At 38.7% G+C, this 20,427-nt stretch overlaps 3 protein-coding genes and 1 non-coding gene across 15 annotated transcripts in view; 3 read left to right on the top strand and 1 right to left on the bottom strand.

Annotated features, from left to right (window-relative positions):
• The window catches only part of WDR47 (WD repeat domain 47), an 86,244-nt gene that overhangs the window by 4,204 nt on the left and 61,613 nt on the right, over positions 1–20,427 (bottom strand). The gene's annotated exons all lie outside the window — the stretch shown is intronic.
• On the top strand, positions 935–14,996 carry RABGGTB (Rab geranylgeranyltransferase subunit beta). Of its 2 annotated transcripts, none has more exons than XM_064454813.1 (9): positions 935–1,204; positions 1,778–1,885; positions 3,008–3,205; positions 5,627–5,732; positions 7,266–7,318; positions 7,437–7,547; positions 9,520–9,645; positions 10,429–10,578; positions 13,361–14,996. In XM_064454813.1, the coding sequence occupies exons 1-9, from the start codon at positions 1,202–1,204 to the stop codon at positions 13,499–13,501; spliced, it is 996 nt and encodes a 331-aa protein (XP_064310883.1). In that variant the 5' UTR covers positions 935–1,201; the 3' UTR covers positions 13,502–14,996. The 2 variants fall into 2 exon arrangements, with proteins under 2 accessions (XP_064310883.1, XP_064310882.1); XM_064454812.1 differs by lacking the exon at positions 935–1,204 and adding an exon at positions 1,232–1,289.
• On the top strand, positions 2,048–2,130 carry LOC135314139 (small nucleolar RNA SNORD45). The gene has a single exon (XR_010373608.1). It is a non-coding gene; the product is annotated as a small nucleolar RNA SNORD45 (small nucleolar RNA).
• The window catches only part of MSH4 (mutS homolog 4), a 29,616-nt gene continuing 24,328 nt past the window's right edge, over positions 15,140–20,427 (top strand). For 9 of the 11 annotated variants that reach the window (XR_010373417.1, XR_010373418.1, XM_064454801.1 and 6 more), the window contains exons 1-2: positions 15,140–17,270; positions 19,398–19,618. Coding sequence is in view for 9 of the 11 variants with exons in the window: in XM_064454801.1 (XP_064310871.1) it covers positions 16,903–17,270; positions 19,398–19,618 (589 nt within the window). In the remaining 2 variants the exon portion in view is untranslated. The remainder of the gene's footprint in view (positions 17,271–19,397; positions 19,619–20,427) is intronic. The other 2 variants (XM_064454803.1, XM_064454796.1) reach the window with 2 other exon arrangements.

The raw sequence follows: 20,427 nt of genomic DNA, 5'->3' as shown, positions 1-20,427 counted from the left end.
TTTTATGTGCATAAATACCTAATGGGGGTGCAGTGAAGAAGAGAAAGCGAGCCTCTCCTCTGTAGTGCCCACTGACAAGACAAGAGGCAATGGGCATGAATTAAAACACATAAAATTCCACTGGAACACAATAAAATATTTTTTTTATTGTGAGGGGTGTTGTACGCCGGCAGAGGCTGTGGAGCCTCCATTTGTGGAGATATTCAAAATTCAGGGGGACACTGTCCTAGACAACCTGCTCTAGCTGACCCTGCTTGGGCAGGTGGGTCGCGCTCGATGATCTCAGGAGACTGTTCTGTGAATTCATTTGCAATTTCTCACCAAAATGTCCTAGCCTTGCTGCGGTCAACTTCATCCATCATCTGAATTTAGCGCTGGACCATACAATTACTGCCATCAGTTATCAGTTTTGCAATGCTTATTCTTCAGGTAGGCCACCTGGGAAATTAGTTCTTTAAATAAAGTGTTTTATCACTATGAATCGCCAGCTTACTTACTTGCAGAAGTCCAGTAATGCAACATCCTTGATAAGCATTTGACCTATGTAAAAATAGACCTTATTTTTGACTCTTCTATGCAAGCCAGCAGTAGATACAGTGTTTCTTGTAAAAAATCAAAATGGCGTTCCTGCCTGGCATGGTTCTGTGGGGGACGTGTGCCAGCATCAAGTGCTGGTAATCAAGAGAATAATCACCCTAGACAGTTTTAATTAGGAAGCAAAGGGGGTTTTTTTGAACAAAAGGACAGTTACCCTTGCCTGCACTGTGACTACGTTCTGCTTTTCTGTAGAACTGAGGTAAGAGAAGGAAACTAAAGTTATATCTAAGTGTTGTCCTGTTCGCTGTGATGCAGGAAAGCGCATGGTTGGCGTTAGCGTACTTTAACTTAGCTCCCTCACCGGTTTTATGATAACCTTTAACTGTGACAAGCCTAAGCGTCTTCTTACCCGCAGGAGGCTGGAGGGGCCCCCTCGGGCGGGCCCGCTGCGGGTTCTCAGGCGCCGCCGGCGCCGGCCCCGGGAGAGCCGCGGAGCCGAAGGACCCTCCCCGCGCCCGGAGGGCGGCGGCTGCCCGCGGTAGGATCCGACAGCCCGGAGGGCGCGGGCCCGCCCCGCAGGCGCCCGCGGGCAGCTCTAGCGGGGCCCTGCCGCCGCCACGGCTCGCCCCGCCCCGCCGCGCTCCTTCCGGTGCAGGCGGGGAAGATGGTGGGTACCGCTCGCTGCGCCGGGGGAAGGGCTGGGTATGGCGGGCCCAGAGGACCCGCGCCTTCGCCCTCGGGGCGGCGCGCAGGTCTCTCTCCAGCCGCGCAGCTCCGCTCGGCGGGCCGGGAGGTGGCGCGGGTTGGTGGCCGTGGCGGCCCCGGTGGCCACACTCCCCGCTCCGGTTCCAGAGCGGACCCAGGAGGGCGCCTGCGGCCTGACCAGGCCGCGGGGCCTCGGGGTCTGCCGCCGGCCGGGGCCGGGCTGGGGGCCCTGAGGGGCGCGGCGTCCTCTGTGTCCGCCGTGAAGGGCTTCTTACGGACTTCCAGGTTATTTCTGGCGAATCCGTGATTTTTCTCAGCTTTATTGAAGGATTTTGTTTGCAGCCTTTCCCTGGGAAGGGTTTAGCCAGGCTGAAAACTGACGATGTGGGGTACGAAATCTGCCCGTGTTCAGAACAGGCAAAGATGTCTGGTTTCAGACAATCAGATACTGCTACTAGCGTTGACTTAAGTTACACCAAAGTACGAAAACCTTGAACTGATAATGCAACCGACGTTTTGTTGGTACTTTTTACAGGGGACACCACAAAAGGATGTTGTGATAAAACCTGACGCCCCAAACACGTTGCTTTCGGAGAAACATGCGGACTATATAGCTTCATATGGAACAAAGAAAGATGATTATGTAGGTATTGATTTGTTTCCGTACAGCTGTGCTTTTATTAACAGAAATAATAACCTGTATTTACCTACTTAGAGTTAAGGGTTAGGTGCATGCTCATGAGCTAATTGTTTCTTGCCTTGCAATCCAAAGTATAACAGAAAGATGGCTTTGTTAATTTCCCTAGGTCTGTGATGAGTTTTGGCATGTATTATCTGAGTATAAATCTGAAGATTATCAGTTTAGCTCTAGAATTACTCTGAGACCTGGGAAATTAACTACTTGTTGCTTCCTTGTCCACCAGAATGCACAAGGAGTATAGGTGCATTGATGCGCTGCTCTTTTGGTGGGACAATGTACTGAATGTCACCAAAGCGCTGCTCTGTGCTTACTAGGTTTGATAAACACTTCAGCTAGCGTCAGTTTTATAGTCACAGGTTATCAGATGTAGCCCACAACAACAGGATTGCAGTTCCAGCAGGTAAAAAATGTTCGTAACTGCTTATGTCTGAGGAAAGAACAGTAGCAGTTATTTTTACTGTTCACGAAAGAACTCCTAAGTATTTGCTTATGGCTGCTGTTCTCGTGCTTAAGAAGTACTGCATGTAGAAAACAATGTTTATGGGTAGTGTAGGTGATGTAACCCATGTAAGAGAATTCAGTAGGAGATCTTACTTCTAGTGCAGCTTTAGATTGCGGCAGTTTTGGCACGGGAAATAAGTTTCATTAAATGTTAGACGTGTTATTTTTAGACTAGTTGCAGTGGTAATTTTAGTGGTAGTTTGGATACCAAGATGATAACTTATGATCTGGAGTGAATTGGTGCCTAACTGCTTGTATGTGTTTCACTTGATATTGAGCTTGATAGTCCTGAACTAGAAAATACAGGGGAGGAAGGGAACATAGTATGTGTATGTATATACAGATATAGGTATATGTGCATGTACCTGCATGTATGCACATGCGTATACACACACACGCATGTTGTACAGAATATTTGAGTGGCTGATACATAGTACGTTGTTAGTGGGATGGAAGATGGTTGATATATTACAAACTGCTTGTAAATGTTAGCTAATGTATTTTAATTGCTCTGTGTTGATGATGTGCTTACCTGATTAAGAACTAAAATAATGCACTACTTAGGAATACTGCATGTCGGAGTATTTGAGGATGAGTGGCGTTTACTGGGGACTGACAGCAATGGATCTCATGGGGCAGCTACACCGAATGAACAAAGAAGAAATTCTGGCATTCATCAAATCGTGTCAGCATGAATGTGGTGGAATAAGTGCCAGCATAGGTCATGATCCTCATCTTCTGTATACACTCAGTGCTGTCCAGGTAAATGTAACAGGGTAATTTTAGAAAAAAAAACATTCATAATCAATGATTTTGATGATTGCAGATTTACAAGCCAGGTACTGTTGAATGCCCGTGGCAAAAACTATTTCAGTGTCTTATTAAACAAAACAAAACAAAAAATCTAATGGACAAAACTTCAGGATTTAGCTGTATTATTTCCTAAAAAATTATCAGATTTGGGAATGTTGTGCTTTTAATGATCAAATAATGGTGAACGCATTCTTGATAAATTTTGTAACAGTCGTCTTGAAATACTACTTAGCTACAGGTTTTACTGGAGCTTTTTGTAGATAATTTTGGATTTTTGTAAATTCTTCTTAGTGTTCAGTGAGGTGAAAGATGTATGTCCAGAATTAGAGTAAAGGTTTGGATTTTATTTTTAATATCTGTATTACTATATATTATGATTACTATATATTATAACATATTAATAAATATATAATATTTATACAAACTATATATTTATGTAATAGGTTTGTGTGGTGCATTTATGCTTTAGTATTCTACAAAAGAAACATTGTAGTAGCCAGTTCTTATTGCATTCCTCAAATCTGCTTTTTTGTGTATAACTTACAAATGATACCATTCTGTTGATAACTTTTTGTGTGTACTCTTCCCCTGAGAAAAAGTAATTCTCAACCTTATTTTTTTCACCATAACTATCTCCATTATAGATTTAATTTCTCACTACCTCTTCTGTCTCTTTATTTTTTTTTCTCTCCTCTCATGCAAACCATCGTGGAAAAAAAATACTGAAAAGGCTCAAATACTTCTGAACAACTGCTTGATTTCTTGCATAATGTATCTCTAGTCCAACCTTATGGAAGAAATATTTAAATGGTGTTACAAATAAATAAGATAGCATCCTGTTTTAGGGAGAAAGTATGTTGGATATAAGGTATTGGATTTGAAACCCTTAGGTAGGACAGAAGAATGCTGTTTTCTTGGGTCGGTGGTGAGTGTTGGCATGTATTTTCTGCTCTGAAGTTGGCATTAGTCACCACTTGAGCTCTAGAATTACTCTGAGTACTCTGAGAACCAGGAAACTAAAGGTTTTTTAGGCTATGATGTTTGAGCTTTTCCAGACTGTCCAATCAAACTCCTTTCACAAATCCTAATCCAGTATAAGGAGAAAGAGGTACACTTTGAGGTTGTTTACTTTTACATATTAGAGATGTTAGTTCTTAATAAATGCTTGATGTTACTGGAATATATTTTCCTGTTAACTGAATGCAGCTTTAGATGTATGAAGCAAGCATTAGCTGAAAATGCAAATTTTGGGGGGTAAACTTAATGTTTAATAAGCATGTCTTAATGAGCATGCATGTTCTTAGTGAACAAACACTGTTTAGTCCTATCTACATGTCCAGAATGTTTACAAGGTCATGTCACATCTTCTTTTGATCATAATTAATAGTAATGTGTTCAGATCTGCTTTTTGAAGAGCATGCTATGGTTATATATTTTTCTGTTGGAGTTACACATTCTTTTTTGCATTTCTGTAAGACTTAAATTTTGTCTAACAATTGAAAGATTCCAGCTAACGCTAGGTGTTCAAAGTCATAGCTGTTGGTATTTTTCAGGATTGGCACTATAATATTGCTTAATTTCAACTGTTCCATTATGCTATTTATAATAAATTCTTAATTACTCTCTTTACAGATTATGCAGGTTATGAGCAAAAACTCAGAGGCTCAGGAGCAGTAGTATTGTTTTCATGTGACATTGTGTCATCAGGTTTATTGGCTTAAATCAGTGCTAGCTCAGAAAACTTTGCATTCCCTGCTATGACCTTTATTTTTCTTCCAGAACATATTGACTATACAGGGTGTGTTTAATCACATTGTTCATACTTTTTCTTAAATTACTGCAATTTGGTTCCACTCATTATATTTAAAAACTGGATGCAAATAAAAATCTTATAATTTGAAGCTAATCATTGCTGACAGGCTTGTGCTGTAAGTGGTGTTAGTAACCAGCTGCTTAACTTAACTGCTCGCACATATCCAAGTAGCAGCAGTGCACAAACTACAAGTTTGTAAGTCTAGGATGTCATTTTCCCATTAAAAATTAACCACAATAAAATCTGTTTTACATGATGCTAACATGAAAACAAATAAACCTGATTATGCTTTTGAAAGGAGAGCTGAAAGTTGGAAAGTAACAAAGCATGAAAGAGTTCAGCTAGAATTGCCTATATTTTGATTTGAGAATTCCTTAAAGTTTTTAGATAGAGATAGATGAACTGCAGTGAATGAAATTTTATTTTAATAAACATTACCAAATAATATTCAGTCATTAAAGTCTTTTTTAAATCTAGGATTTATTTTTTCCAAGAAAAAAATTTTTAACATTTTTGCCTCTCTTTGATTGTTACTGTCTTTTTTTTTTCCCCCTCAGATTCTTATCTTATATGATAGTCTCCATGTTGTTGATGTAAATAAAATTGTTGAATATATACAAAGCTTGCAAAACGAAGATGGATCATTTGCTGGAGACAAATGGGGTAATTTTTAGATCTTTAAAATTCAGTGACTAGGTTGACCTGTGTAAGTCTGTGAAATTAAGTTTCCTTGGATGGTCTTTTTGCTTATGTATTGTATGTGAGCACTTTTATTTCCTGAGTTAGGAAAAAGGTTTTGTGCAGGACAGAGTTGTTTCATTTCTGTCATAAATATTCTAAGCTTCAGTTCCATTCTTGTATTAAAAACAGGTTGTTCAGCTCTTAATGAAGAAAATCTTTGGGTGTTTGTAACTTGGCAGTACTTTGATATACTAGATGTACTATTCCATAAATAATGTTTTATGCTTGCTAATTAATGGCAGTCAGTTATGATCTTTATCCATGTTGGCTGTGAAGGGATCTTTCACTATATGAGAATGAGAAAAACTGGGTTTGTACTCATGAACTTCTGTTAATACGATTTTGTTTCTGGACATAAATTCTTTATGAACAAAGACGGTATTTTAAAGCTGTAGCATAAATATTTAGTAATTTGAAAAATACTGGTGGAACGCTTAAATTTTTATTAAAACGTATTGCATATTGGTCATGATTGTTCTGGTAAAATTCAGCCTTTCAGATAATGGTAGTTAATGTATGCTGCTGTAAAGGTAGCTGTTATGCTGTGTGTTGAAGCCATAGAATCATAGGTTGGAAAAGACCTCTAGGATTATCCAGTCCAACTGTCAACCCAACACTACCACGTCTCATAAAATGGTTCATAGTTTGCTGCATCCTTTTTGTTAAAGTATTGAAACAAACATGCTGAATGCACAATGGATTGATGTTATTTCTGAAAGGCAGTTACAGCGCAACGGAAGGAGTGTGATACCTCATGTATTACGGAACAGCATGTGTTTGTTTTATATGCTTCACCTTGTGGATTTCTTAAGAAAAGTCTTAGCATCAGTTTGACCAAAAAAACCCCCAGTGTTTGAGCAGGGTTCAATTTGACTTCAAGTATTAATTGCTCGGAGTTTGTGCTAGGAGAGTTATATTGGTATGGACTTGCCAAGCAATCATTCTGCTATAGGTGTATCTTCCAGGTATAAGTATGCAAAAGAAAACTTGCAACTTCATCAGTCTTCCTCTAAAATCAAAAATAGCTTCTATTTCTGCCCGATTTAAGGAAGATGAAGAGTTGAGTCTGAGTATTTTTGAGTCTGCTGCTCTACAATTAGCTAGTAGAGCACTACAGATAAACTCTAAGATTATATAGTTGTTTGTTAATTGCCACTACTTTGGATTGATTTGGGTACATAACTATACACCAGCTCAAAATCAGTTGTTCACTTTTATGTGTGGCAAACATACGGATCACCTGATTTGAAATGTACACTTTCTAAATTACTGAGGAAATAATCCATGGGCTGGAAAAGGAAAGAGTACGGGGTCAGGTTTTGGCTAATTTTTGTTGTTCAACATAAAACCTAGTATTTTAATGTTTTGTACCATATTTTCAGTGGTGATTTAAATGCATTTTTGTTGTTGTTAGTAAAAATATTCTTATTTCATTCTGTACCCCCCACATTCTAGGAGAAATAGATACAAGGTTCTCCTTCTGTGCTGCAGCAACTCTTGCACTTCTGGTAAGTCCTAAATTATTACTTTCGCAAGTAGAGAATCTTCTCTTTGGTACTGCTGAAGTTTCTGGAGTAATGAGCTTGGTAGAATATAAAGTGCGTTAGCTGCTTTTCTGACTTGCAGGGAAAGCTGGACGCTATTGATGTGGGGAAAGCAGTAGAATTCGTTTTGTCCTGTATGAACTTTGATGGAGGATTTGGTTGTAGACCAGGTTCTGAATCACATGCAGGACAGGTGAGTTTTTCTTTATATGGAAGTGTTTTAAATTGCCAAGCATCACATACTGCCTATAAATGTTTCTTTACAACATCTCTCAGTGGTGTCAATTGATGTACCTTTCTTATTTCCCAAATGCCTGATTCTAGTACCGTAGTTAAAATAAGTGGTAGATGCATCTGAGATGATGAGTAGGAAAAAGAAAAAAAGTAACATAAGGAAAGAACTTTTAGGACTGTATTTCAGTCTTCACGTAGTGATTTCAGAATAGTTAGCATGAGGATTTTTAGAGAATTTGAATGGGTATTAATGGAGACATTGGATAAGATCTGTCACTCTGTCTGCCACAAACCGTAATGAAACACAGAAGTCAATTGTATAATACATTTGATATTTATCAGCTGATGAACTCAAATAAAAAGGATGTGAACCTTCTCAAAGGGGAGGCTTGCTTAATTTTTTGAGGAAAGTCAGTTTTAAGACAAGATGCCTGAGTCAGGCATGGGAACATTTATAATGTTTTGTTATAGGCACTAAAGAGTGTTTTACTAGTGACTAGTTGATTCTGAAAAATGTTCAGTAAAATCTAGTTTTGAAGGCAATGCAGTAGTATGACTGGAACAAATCAAGGGACCTCTCTGGGAAGAGAATCTCAATTACTTCTTTCAGCAGAAAATTTACATTAAAACTACCTTTCCTATTTTTATTTTTTTCATGGAAGGGATTCTTGCACTTAAGCTGAATTTATGAATAGAAATCAACTTTTAATAAAATATTTTAATGCTGTTGCAATCACCTCTGTATTTTGCATAATTGTGGTGAGCAGTGCCATTGCCAGGATTCACTTCAGCACATGAAAATACTAGAGGTATGTTGTTGAGGAAAAAGTGTTGGGGTTTTTTTTCTCCCTTCCCCCTCTTTTTTTTAAATCAGGAAAAAAAATTACACCTGGTACATGTATCTTATCTTACGAGTTTTATCTACAGGAGCATTGCCCATATGGTCTAGATGGCTGGACCATGTCCTGCTGTTCAAGGAAGTCAGATTAAGTAGCTGAACCCACTCTGTAGCTGGCATTTCCTGGGAGGATTAGATCTGTTGTGCATGTTCACATACCTCTTAAAATGCTGTAAAGGGCAACTCCTTTGCTTGCACAGTAGTTCAAAAGTTTTCTCGGAATATCCCATTTGTTTTGCAGGATTCTTGGAGAGGCACGTCCCTGTTGATGTGTACTTCTGTTGGCTATTGGGATTTTTGTTGTCCTTTTGGGGGTGTGTTTTATTAGGAAAAGGCAATTATGAGCAGGCTTCAGTTGATATTGTGGTTTCCTGCAGTTTGTGCTTGGCTACTGTGTTAGTGACTGTGTGAAACGTGACCGGAGTACGCTGTTACACTGTGTTATTTCCCAGGAAGAAGTAAACATGGATTAATCAAGGCACACATATTACAAAGCACATTGAAAGTAAGCCTGACATGACTAGATGTATGTGGGGTTGCCGGGTTAGTGAAATGATCAGGCTTAACCTGTTTCTGCTAGGTCTTTGGTTTGGTCTCCACAAGCCTTACCCTAAGAGGCACATACAGGAACAAACCATAGGCTGGACGTGAAATTTTCGTAAAGGCCAAATCCAGCCTGCAGAAATCAGTTTTAGTACTCTGACTTGAGAGCCTGATATTTTTGAAATAAAACTATATGGCTCTGCCTGTTCTTTTAGGATTTTTTTTCAAACCTTATGTTTGTGTCTTTTATATTAGTAAAATCGTACTGTTCTATAGTTACATACGGTTGCTTTTGAATAAAAGTACTGGTTAGACAATTACATACTTTTCTAATGGAAAAGTAAAACTCATTTGAAAGTAAACGCTGAAATGTGTGCTTATTTTGTATTGTGTTTGCATGACTATTCCTGCTTTGAGATCTTCCTGCATTTAGTCTGCTAAACTATGCTTAGTTTTTAAATACACAAAAAATTTATGTCTGTAATTTTAGATCTATTGTTGCACAGGATTTCTGGCTATAACAGATCAGTTGCATCAAATAAATGTTGACTTGCTGGGTTGGTGGCTTTGTGAACGTCAGTTGCCTTCTGGAGGTCTCAACGGACGACCAGAGAAGGTATTAGGTGGCTTCTTTTGTTTGTTCAAAACTCAATAGAGATTATTTTTTCTAAAGCTGAAGTACTTCTGAGAAATGTCATGACTTCTATGAAATATTTAGTAAACTGTTCAAAAGAAATCAGGCCATCTGTTTTTTCACTAATGCGTATCATGCAGTCCTTAGCTATGCTTAGTTTGAGTCCTCACTTTAGGAAAGTACACATACTGAAGTGTGTCTTGCTGACCACTTGAACCAGTATCCTGTTAAATCAGGGCTTGAATATTTTTTGACATTGGCCATGATTTCTTCTGTAGGATTTGTACAAACATTACTGTTTTACTGGATGTAAGTCCTGGTGTGATGTGGAACACTATTACACCCAGGAAACTCTGTAACCTAGAATAATCTCCACTGGCAAATAGATAACCAACCAACAGTTTTTAAAACAAAACAAAAAACCAGAACAACCCCCCTGAAAAACTAGTTGATACGAAATTCTTTGTGCTTACTCCTGAAAAAGGTGCTGTGTTTTTCTAGCCTCTCCCACGAAGGTGGAGGCTGTTTCAAAATCACATTCTTGTGGTTTTGTTTCTTGAAGGGAAGAGGTTTGAAAAAGACTTTCCCTTCTGGAGACGACATCCGGGAACCTTCTTCTCCTTTACGCCAAAGAAACTCTTTAAGTGTTGTTTCTCTGCAACAGCATTATGACAGCACACCTAGTAATTTTCCAAATCACCAATAACATTTGCAATGTCATGTTTAAAACAAAACCAAATAATAATCTGTTTCTCTGCTTGCCAGTTACCTGATGTATGTTACTCGTGGTGGGTGCTAGCGTCTTTGAAGATGATTGGTAGGTTACATTGGATTGACAGAGAGAAACTGCGCTGCTTTATTTTGGCTTGCCAGGATGAGGAGACTGGAGGATTTGCCGACAGACCAGGAGATATGGTAAATAATCCTTTACTAAATAAAAAATACTTAATTGAACATTTCAACTGAGGAAGTCAGTTTTATGAGTTGAGTTATGCTCAAATGAGGATCCAGGTGCAAGCATTTTGCAGAGCCTGGAATTTACTTTGAAGGAAAGAATAGGGTAGCGTTGCCTTTGAATTCCTGGGAAGCACATGCTTTATCTTGCATTTCTGTAGTATTCCCCACAGAAGTCAGCCGCTAATCCTTAGAAATTCTGGTTTGGTTCCCATAACACATACCACATAAATTATTTCTCATGAGATCACTTGGAAGATCTCTGTAAAAATATTGTGTTTGGTGGCGGGTTTTTTGGCATGTGTGGGTTTTTTGGGGGTTGTTTTGTTTTGTAAAATTACATGCAAACTAGAGTTCAGCACAGGTTAAGTAGCCTTCAACTTTCTTTGTGGCTTTGCCTGATCTAAATGAGTCAAAAGTTTTTATTAAGAATCCTTATACGCTAACTTCTGCTCTGCTAACTTCAGCCCAGCCACTGAGTAAATCCTCTCACTGTCATTTGTCTAGCTTTTGTGATAACATTATGAAGAGGCTGGTAATATGGATTTTCTGCTTGTTTGAGAGAGCAATTATGGTTTAGCTGGTCTGGTATCTCTGGTTTCAGGTGGAAATAATTTTGATTCTCCAGGTAAAATGGCAAATAAAGTTTGTATCTTTCAAGGGTGCTGGACAGATAAAAATAAAAATATTCTGAGACCTCAGTGCAATTTCTGTACAACACTCGGCTGCCTATTTGGCAACGGTCAGGGGGAGGTCTTAGCTGTTTTTATTGCAGCTGACCATGTTTTCCCCTTTTCCACAAATGCATTAAAAAATGAAGTAGCTTTCTATTTCTCTGTAAGCTGATACATTATTCGCATTTGGAAGGGGGAGAAATATCTTTCTTCTGATCTGTCATTTGGGAAGTGTTTTGGTGTTCTTAAATGGGAAGGTTTTTGTATTTCAAAGGAGCTCACAGGAAGACTTCCCTTTTCAGAATTCTCCAATAAAAGACGAACACTTAGTTTTAATGCTTTTCTGGCTTTGAGGTTAAACTTGAGCTATTTCCATCTTGCTAGAAGAAACAACTTTGCAGAGCCTTTCCTCTATATCTAATGCAGGCACCTTTGGGAGAGCTTTTACATATTATGTTAGTGGTCATTTTATATTATTTTTACCTGTCCCCCCTTATTGAAGTGAGCACTGCCATAGAAATGTTGATACCTACAGGTTTTTGCTTAGTTCCTGAAGAAACTCATTGCTAATAGACCCTGGTTTTTTGACTTTTTTTCTCTGAGTGTTTTCATTTATTCATTTGGGATTTTTTGTTTTGGGTTTTTGGGGGGATGTGGGATTTTTGCTGGTTTTTTGGGGGTGGTGGTATCCTTAATTAGTTCTAGGTTCTAAGTCTTTTGATTTGACATTGTGATTGTATTTCAGGTTTTGAACTACTTGACAATAAGACAGCTCTGTCATCTTTTTTTTTTAAGTTCCAAGCAGCTAGTTCATGATAACTTAACTTAGTAGCTATGCTTCTTAGCTCTTAGTGGTAAATTCAGCAGGTTTTTCCTTTTTTATTTGCTTTAAAGAAAATTGCAGAAGGGAGCAGACAACATAGCAGTAGAAATCTAGGAATCTGGGTGGCCCTGAACATACAAACTGGTCATCAAGAGGTTGTATCTGTAATGTCATTTGCACACTTCCCATTAGGGACTGTCTCTCCTTCTGGGCCTGTCCATCTGTACAAGGAAATTCTGTCTTGCCATTCCTAAAGTGTACTGTTTATTATTTTGTTACGTACTTATTTATTTTACCCCTCCTCTAACGGCCACCTACTCATTCTGGGAAGGAGCAAGTAAACATATGTCCGAGCTTTGACCACAACTGTAATGCAGTTGCCAAGTCGCTGAGGAGCAAGACTCGCTATGCTAATGTAGTTTGAACCTTCTAGGCTGTGATCAATGTTGAAGATCCCATATATGGCGATGTAACGGTAATTCAGCTTAGTTTACTGCAGTATAGAACCTTTGTGATAAGATTATAAGTTCCACTAATGCAAACAGGATGTACACTGCACCAGACAGCATGGATACTTTTGGGTAGGATTTTGTAGAACGGCTAGTTTACTCCACTGACAGGATGCTGATGTCATGAGACTTTACAGTCTGTTGCAGTTATGTGGTGATACATGCTTCTAGGGAAGGGTCATACAGTGAAGGAATACTTGGATACCAAATAACTGCTCCTGTCTCTTCTGGGTCTTCCTTGTATTTTTTTCCTTCTGGTTTTCTAGCACAGTAGGCTGTTGATCTACTGTCAAGATTTTACATGACAGCTCTGTATTCGGAGACCATCAAAGGGCACTATAATGTTGCTGAAGAGCAAAAGGGGAATTTATGGAAGTGGTACTTGCAGATGATCAAATTTACTTTTTAAATTTTTATTACCTTTGCTTCTGCTACCCTCTGACGTAGTATGCTAGTGGAGACATGTGAGTGCTTCCTGCCAGATTCAGAATTGAAAATTATCTTAGCAGCAGACAAACAACAGGCACCTCTGAGTAAATTGTAGCATTGTAAATGCAATGCTGTGGAAATTGTCTTGCTGTCAACATGTCAGCACAAATGAAAGTTTGTTCAGTTGTGTTGTCTTCTCCAGCCATGGAGATTTGCAGTTCTCTTGCTAGCAAACAAAAGCTTTATTCCATACAAATGAAAGGCTGATTGACTTTTGGAAATGGACACAAACTTTTTTCTTCTCCCAGGTGGATCCATTTCACACCTTATTTGGAATTGCTGGACTATCTTTATTAGGAGAAGAGCAAATTAAGGCCGTTAATCCTGTCTTCTGTATGCCAGAAGATGTCCTTCGAAGAATAAATGTACAGCCTGAGCTTGTGAGCTAAGCATCGTAGAGACAAAAGGTTGATATGCCCAGTTGCTTTGGTTTTACTGATTTAAGTTATGTCATCTCTGAAACTGTTAGCATACTCTTCTTTGAGATGTGTTTACATTATGAATGTGAAGCAATAGCTTTACTGCGGGTTTTGTCACTTTGTAAACTATCAGAACAGGCTGGTTCTAATAATCTCAGTGTAACATGTTCTTTGGTTGTATATAAGAGATGTAGAAACATTTCTAATCTGTATCTAAATATATGGGCCTTTGCATTTTTTTTTATATTTAAGTCAAAACAATAGTGTGAATGCTTAATTTTTGCATTTCCATGATATCAACCATGCTAGCATGTGTCTTTACACAAGTGTGTTTTGATGGTGAATCACACAAAGCACTTTAAAAAAAAATGAAAGAAAATATGAAAAACAAACCCCAAACAAAACCCTACTTAAGCCATGCACTTAATGCCACGCACTGGTGTATTTAATTCTTCCCGCTCATCTTTGCCATCACTTTTATACACTGAGAAGAAAGCTTTTTCTTCTAATAGTAATTGGTACCAGTGAAAACAAAAATTATGGTTCCATTAAGTATATAAATGTCTTCATTTATTGCTAAGTCCCTTAGGCAAAATTTCGCTGATATTTGAAATGGAGCATACCTTTGAGTATGTATAGTGAAACTTGCTAACATTAAGCATTCAAGAGAAGGTCTCTATAGGACAGTGACTTGTAACTGAATATAGAGTTGATGCTAAATTTGTTGCTGGGTTGAAATTCTGCTTTTGTAGTTTTTAAGATGATAATTGCCAACACTTGATTATGGTGTAATTGAGAATAAAACTAGCTATGGAAAATACTTGTTCTCTGAAGGATGAAGCCCTCTTTGTCTTCACAGAAGCCCTAAAACTGTCTCTTAATTCACATTCCACACACCCTGGCTGAGACTGACTGGTAATCCAGTTGAAATGTACATTAAAAGGTGATCATGAAGGGGAGGAAGTCTTTGATAATCTTTGTACTTATGTTTAAGGAAGGTCTAAAATTGTTTCAAACACAGTTTTAAAAGGCAGATGGTTAGTTTTATCCAGCCTGTTGGTGTTAGTAGAGAGTAAGAACTGGACAAAGTAACTTTTTGGTAGACCTTTACTTGTAGAGAATATCAGAGAGAATGTGTATAAGAATGATCAAGTTTCTAGTGCATTTTTTTAAGCCTTCTCTACAGGCTTTTAGACCAGGTAAAAAGCCTACTCTTTTGAGTTGTCCACTTGCCTGATGAAATTTTTTGTCAAAGCCTGGAATTAATTTATTTTTCAAGGTTTGGAGGAAAAGTTACAGCAGGCTTTCTGTCGAATATGAGGGAATGAGAGCACTGATCATGTTTGATCTTAACTGTAAAGTTTAACAGAAAACTTTAAAATTTTTTTCTGATTCTTGGTTACCTTTGCAAGTGCCAGTTCCCTTCATCTAAGGAAATACTGTTCAGTACATAGGAATTTGCATTTTTCCTATGTTGTGTAGACAAAAAAGAATCCCCTTCAGAATTTCTAGTCTAGTATAGACAGAGACACCCTAGAAATTAATATGTGGATGATACTGCATGACAGGGTACAACATTTCACTGTCAGTTGAAATCCTTTTAATCTTATTGCAGTTTTTCTCGTAAGAAGGTCTTGTCAACTTCAATTCCTATGTTTGCTGTGATTTGTAAAGATCTTAAAAGGTTATAGGTTAAAAAGGGGTGAGTATGTGCACAAACTAAAAACTTCTGAAGAATATTCTTCCATTCTTGACATAATTTTTAAAAAAATGTTGTATTTGTAGAAAGAGTAATCAGTTTTTCTTCTGCAAACAAAATAACATTTTCTGTTAAATGTACTGTGAAAAAATTAGTCACCCAGTGTGTCTGTGTCAAGACCTAGGTCACTTTGGTGCAGAATACATTGTTACTGTCTACCTCTATTTTGCTAAAAGTACTGATAAGACTTTTTTCTGAGCTTACATAGACACTTTGCAGTAATTTATCTACTGTTCTCAGTCTTCAGTTACAGGTCCTTTATTAAAGGCTTTCAGAAATTTGTACTTCCATAACATTTTTTTTTCCCATGGAAATCTTTATATGGAAAGATCCTGACATTATCTTAATACTTGATCTTAAGTACTGTAGCAAACATTCCCAGCAATAAATTTTGCAAGATGCTGTATGAGAATTTGCAAAAGCATAATGAATAATTCAGGTATGTAAAATTGTGTGAAGAAAATAGGGGGGGTAATCAACAGCCATTCTATTACCTTCTAAGAACATGGTTAAGTCCAGAGGTATGTGCTTTATTCCAAAGATGCATTCTTTCAGTTTTGTTGAGACAACTTGGGTAGGTGAATTCAGCCTTATGATTTGTGACTGTAAGAAAGAAAAGAAGGTGGAAAATGGATGTTCCTTTTGTTTCTGCTTTTCTTGCCATACACTTGGATTTCTGTCAGAGAAGAGAAGGCCTAACACCAGCTTCAGGAGTCTGAATGCATAACGAAAGTTCAGTGTAGGACTTCAAATTCGGGACAGTGGCACTAACTGGAGTCGCACCTGCTGTCTTCCATCCTTTGCTCTCCAGCGAAACGGAAGTTCCTGATGCTCAGGCTTTTAAAGCTGTCTGACTGGTGATGCTCGATGTGGTCAGTGCTGACAGAGCACATGCATGTTCTGAACCAGGAGGCTGGGGGTGCTGCCCTTCAGATGTCAGCTGAGGAGCTGCAATTGGTAGAACTGCTATTGTGAAGCTGAACTACACCAAACTACAACTGTGCACAGAGTTGTGGCCTCGTCAAGGCTGGCTTCAGTTTGGCGTTTTTTTAATGCAGGTGTATTAAGTTGCAGAGACAAAATGTTGTCTAGTTAAAATGCTAATTGAAACAGTTTAAGTGGGGTATATTACATGCTAATATACAAAGCAGTGTTAGTCTTCTAAAACATGCATGGAAGCACACATATTTAAGAGAATTCTAGATGTGAACAAGCATTATGGTTTTTATTGGGATGTTTTGGTATCTAAATTCTTGAATGGGGAAAAACATCTGTGAAGTTCCTGATAAAACAGTCTCTGAATGTTCAACGAGTGTGGGCCAAATTATGTTTAAATGCTTTACTCCTGTTTTAAAGAGCATAGGAGACTTCCTTTGCCTTCCCGCGTCACCCTGTCTGTAACTACATTTTTATAATGAAACTTGTTGCGTGCCCAGCAACTCTTCATTGTTGTATCATTTACAGCTCTACTAGGAGCTGCAACTCTACAGTTGTTGTCTCCCTTTAACAGCAGGGCCCCATCCTGTTGCGGCGCTCGCCGCCATCTCTCCACGACGGCGGTCAGCGCTGAGCGGTCGCGCGGTGGGGGTGGGGTGGGGTGAGGCTAGTGCGCATGCGCGGCGGGCCGTGGCCGCCGCCATTTTGCGAGGAGGTGTATTTTGCGGCGGGCGGGGCCTGTGCGGGGCGAGGCGGCGATGTCGGATCCGAGCAGCGAGGCGGAGGCCGGGGGGCGGGAGGCCGCCTCCGCCGCCTCGCAGTCCTATACAGGCCGCGGCTCTTCCACGCCGGGGCTGGGCGGGCGAGCGGAGGCGGCGCCCCGCTATACCCTGGGGCTGCTGCAGACGCCGCGCAGCACGGCGGGCAGCACCGGCGACTTGTCCAGCGGAGGGCCGAGGCCGCGCAGCTCCAGCGGGGAAGGCCTCGCTCCCCGCCGGGCTGCTGGTGGTGGCGGGGTAAAGCCGCCGCTTCCCGGACCAGGAGGTGGGATGCGGAGTTGTCACCCCTGTGCGGGTCGTTGTTTCTTTCTTTTATTCTCCTGCCCTCTTGGCTTGGGTCGGGCTTCGAAAGAGCTGTCACAAGCGGTACTTGTACGGAGGAGGGGCAGCAGCAGCAGCACCTCGTCATCTTAGCGACCTCTTTTTTTCGTTCAGCCCGTGAAAACAATGGTAGTCGTTCCTCACACTTCTTTAAATAAATAATTTTTTTCTTTACGTAAGTTTTTTAGGTAGCAGCATCAGAGTTCCCTGCAGGGATCAATAAACTGAATTGCAACACAATATTTACAAGAGATCTGAACCACATTCAGATGGTTTTGTGTTTGGGTTTGTTTGTTTATGTTTGGGGTTTTTTTTTGTTGGTGTTGGTGTGCTTTTTTTTGGTCTGGCCTTCGAAATAATTTTAAGTGCAGTTACCCTTGATGTTTTGTAAGAATGTTGCGGTCCTACAACACAACACCAGTACTTTCAATCCTTCATGTAAATCTGCTGTTGACAGCAGCATCCCGGCGCCCCCCCTGAGGACAAGACCCCTCACCAGCTCCTGTACCCTGTACATGTGTGGATCAACCAGTTCATAAGACTTGAGCCTGATGCCAAAGTCTGTGTCTTGGCAGGCAGAAAAGAAATGGTTAATTTTTTTTTTTCAGTGGAAAAACTATAAAAAGAATTGGAAATTCTTTTAACACTTGCTGAAGTGCATTCTGAAGTATGTATATCTCCATTATGCATAAATTGGGAAGAAGGTAACATGGTTTGGGGTAACCTATGTGATCGGTCATGAATCCTAAAAAAAACCCAAACAACAAACAAACAAAAAACTTAGAATGATAATTGGAGTAGGGCATAACTTAATTGTTGGTTTAAAAAAATACCTGTAGATGGTTTGGTTCATCTGGTCTTTAAAATTACGTGTTTCCACAGGTTATGCCCGATTCAGTACATTCTAAGATAATAGCAAAGTCTCTTCTCCCAAACTTCTGCATGGTTTTATGCCAAAATCTAAGTGAATGCTATTTTTTAAAATCATCCATGTGCATTGCAATGCTGATTTGTCTACTCTTTAAAAAAAAATAATTACAGCCAGAATGAATTTTTTTTAGCTGTCACAGTTTTGTAAGATTTTAAAAAAAGAAACAAGAAACCTAAAAAATACCCCAGTACTGTAAATATTTTTGTACCAACCATGAGAAAATATCATGCAGTTAATGGGTCATCTGAGAATGATACTAAAGTATTTTGTAGATCAATTTTTAATATAACGGAACAAACATTTGGGTTTGCATGTCTCTGAATACCTGGAATTTTATAAGTTTTAAGTGGAAAAACTCTGTTTATATTTTAATTCATTTTTTACCTTAAAAAGCAGTTATCCAAGTTAGATTAAGGGTGCAATGTTTTTAGTCATCTCAAGAGAACTGAAAATAAGTAAAATACTTAATTTATTAAAAATAAAGAATGATCTGAGAAAAAGAGACGTTCAGGACTTCAAAACGCAGATAAATATTAAGATACACATGTAAAAGAAACTGCAGATAACAAACACCTCCCAGATTATTGTATGATTTCTGAGAGTTGAACCCTGCAAATTCAAAGGGAGATCATTCTCAAACAGAGGAGTGTTTGAGCATGGTTCTTTGTTTTCTTTTGTTGTCCTTTTTTTAAAAAGAATGTTCAGCTTTAAACTAAAATTTTCATAAACGTGTGCAGTTTCAGGTAAGCATTTTAAAAGTGCAAGCATTTTAAGCGGTGAATGCGAGACAGAGCTGACTTAGAGCATTCTTTCATAAATCTAGAATTCATAGAATATGAAATTATGCATTGTGAAGTGGCTTCTATCATACTATTTAAGTCCAACAATGTAAACAAATATTTTTAATGGTGCTGCAAGGAATGTCATTTTGGAAAATAACCCTATCGATACAAGCTTGTTTTCAAAACAGACTGACTTTTATTTCATTTTATACTGGTACTACTTTGGAGAGATTTTACAGAATGACATTAAAGGTTATTGCTTGGATATCTCTATTTTAATAAGAAAAATAAAGTTTCCTAAGCTGTATGTTTATATATTGCTTTCTGAATAGAAACTCATTCCAATCTTTTTTTTCAGTAAAATGATCTATCACTTAATGTGTCTGTTTTCAAAAGTTAATGTCCCGCCAGCCTCAGGATCTTATTTTGGGGACAGAAGTTCTTGCATAGAAAATGCTAGCACGTTGAATTTCACGAGTTCTTCTGTGCGAGGCCTGAATAGCACATGTGTAGGAAAAACACCCCTCTCTTCTAGTAGATCTCTTTGCAGAAGCCATACCCCTCTTATGGGATATTCAGGTAAGATTAACAGCTTTTAAAGGAAATAGTCCTACTTGCATTTCTAATCTTATTTTATTAAACATACTTTATTTTTTAACGTGTTACAGTAAAATGCTGAGATATATTCAAAACACGAAACATAATGTGTTTTGTATTACAGAGGATGCCTGTCAATGAAAGGTGCACCCATAGGAGAAAATACTACTTTAGATGTTTCGATATTGCAACCTCTTGTCATTTACTTTGGATTCATATATAAATTATCAATATAGTTAAAATTCAGACTTTTTTCAAATTGTCCAAAATTGAATTATTTTTATGGACATGTGGGTTTGTGTGGTGACTGAAGTGAAGAGCCCAAATCTGTGCACATTTGTAATCAGGGTTTCTTTTTACAGTCGTAATGCATTGTACATCACATATCATGATGCCATTCTCTAGTTTCTTAGTGCAAGTTTTCTGCATTTTATGTTGGCATCTTCAAAGGTGTAGAACACTAGTTCTCCAGCAGAGCGTTTACACAGCAGCTCATTGGGTGTACGTTTTGCAGTGCTTCTTATGAACAAAGTTGTATTACAGGGAAATAATGCCTTGTGCCATGTTATGGGTGTCTGTGTGCTCTAGCAGTGCAGAGTGATGGGGCTCAAAGTTAGTTCTTTCACAGTCTGACTAATCATTATCGCTTCAGTCTTTAGTGTTCTTGAAGTTATTTAATGGTAATTCTCTGAAGTAATTAAATTACTTTAAAAAATTTATTTTAAAAATTATCTGTTCCTGGTAAGAATACAAATTGGCTCTCTACTTGCTTCTGAATTGAATTATTGTTT

Source organism: Phalacrocorax carbo, chromosome 6 (assembly GCF_963921805.1).
Source record: "Phalacrocorax carbo chromosome 6, bPhaCar2.1, whole genome shotgun sequence".
Taxonomy (NCBI): domain Eukaryota; kingdom Metazoa; phylum Chordata; class Aves; order Suliformes; family Phalacrocoracidae; genus Phalacrocorax; species Phalacrocorax carbo.
The sequence above is the reverse complement of the archived record's forward strand: the minus strand, read 5'-3'. Positions and strand labels throughout refer to the sequence as shown.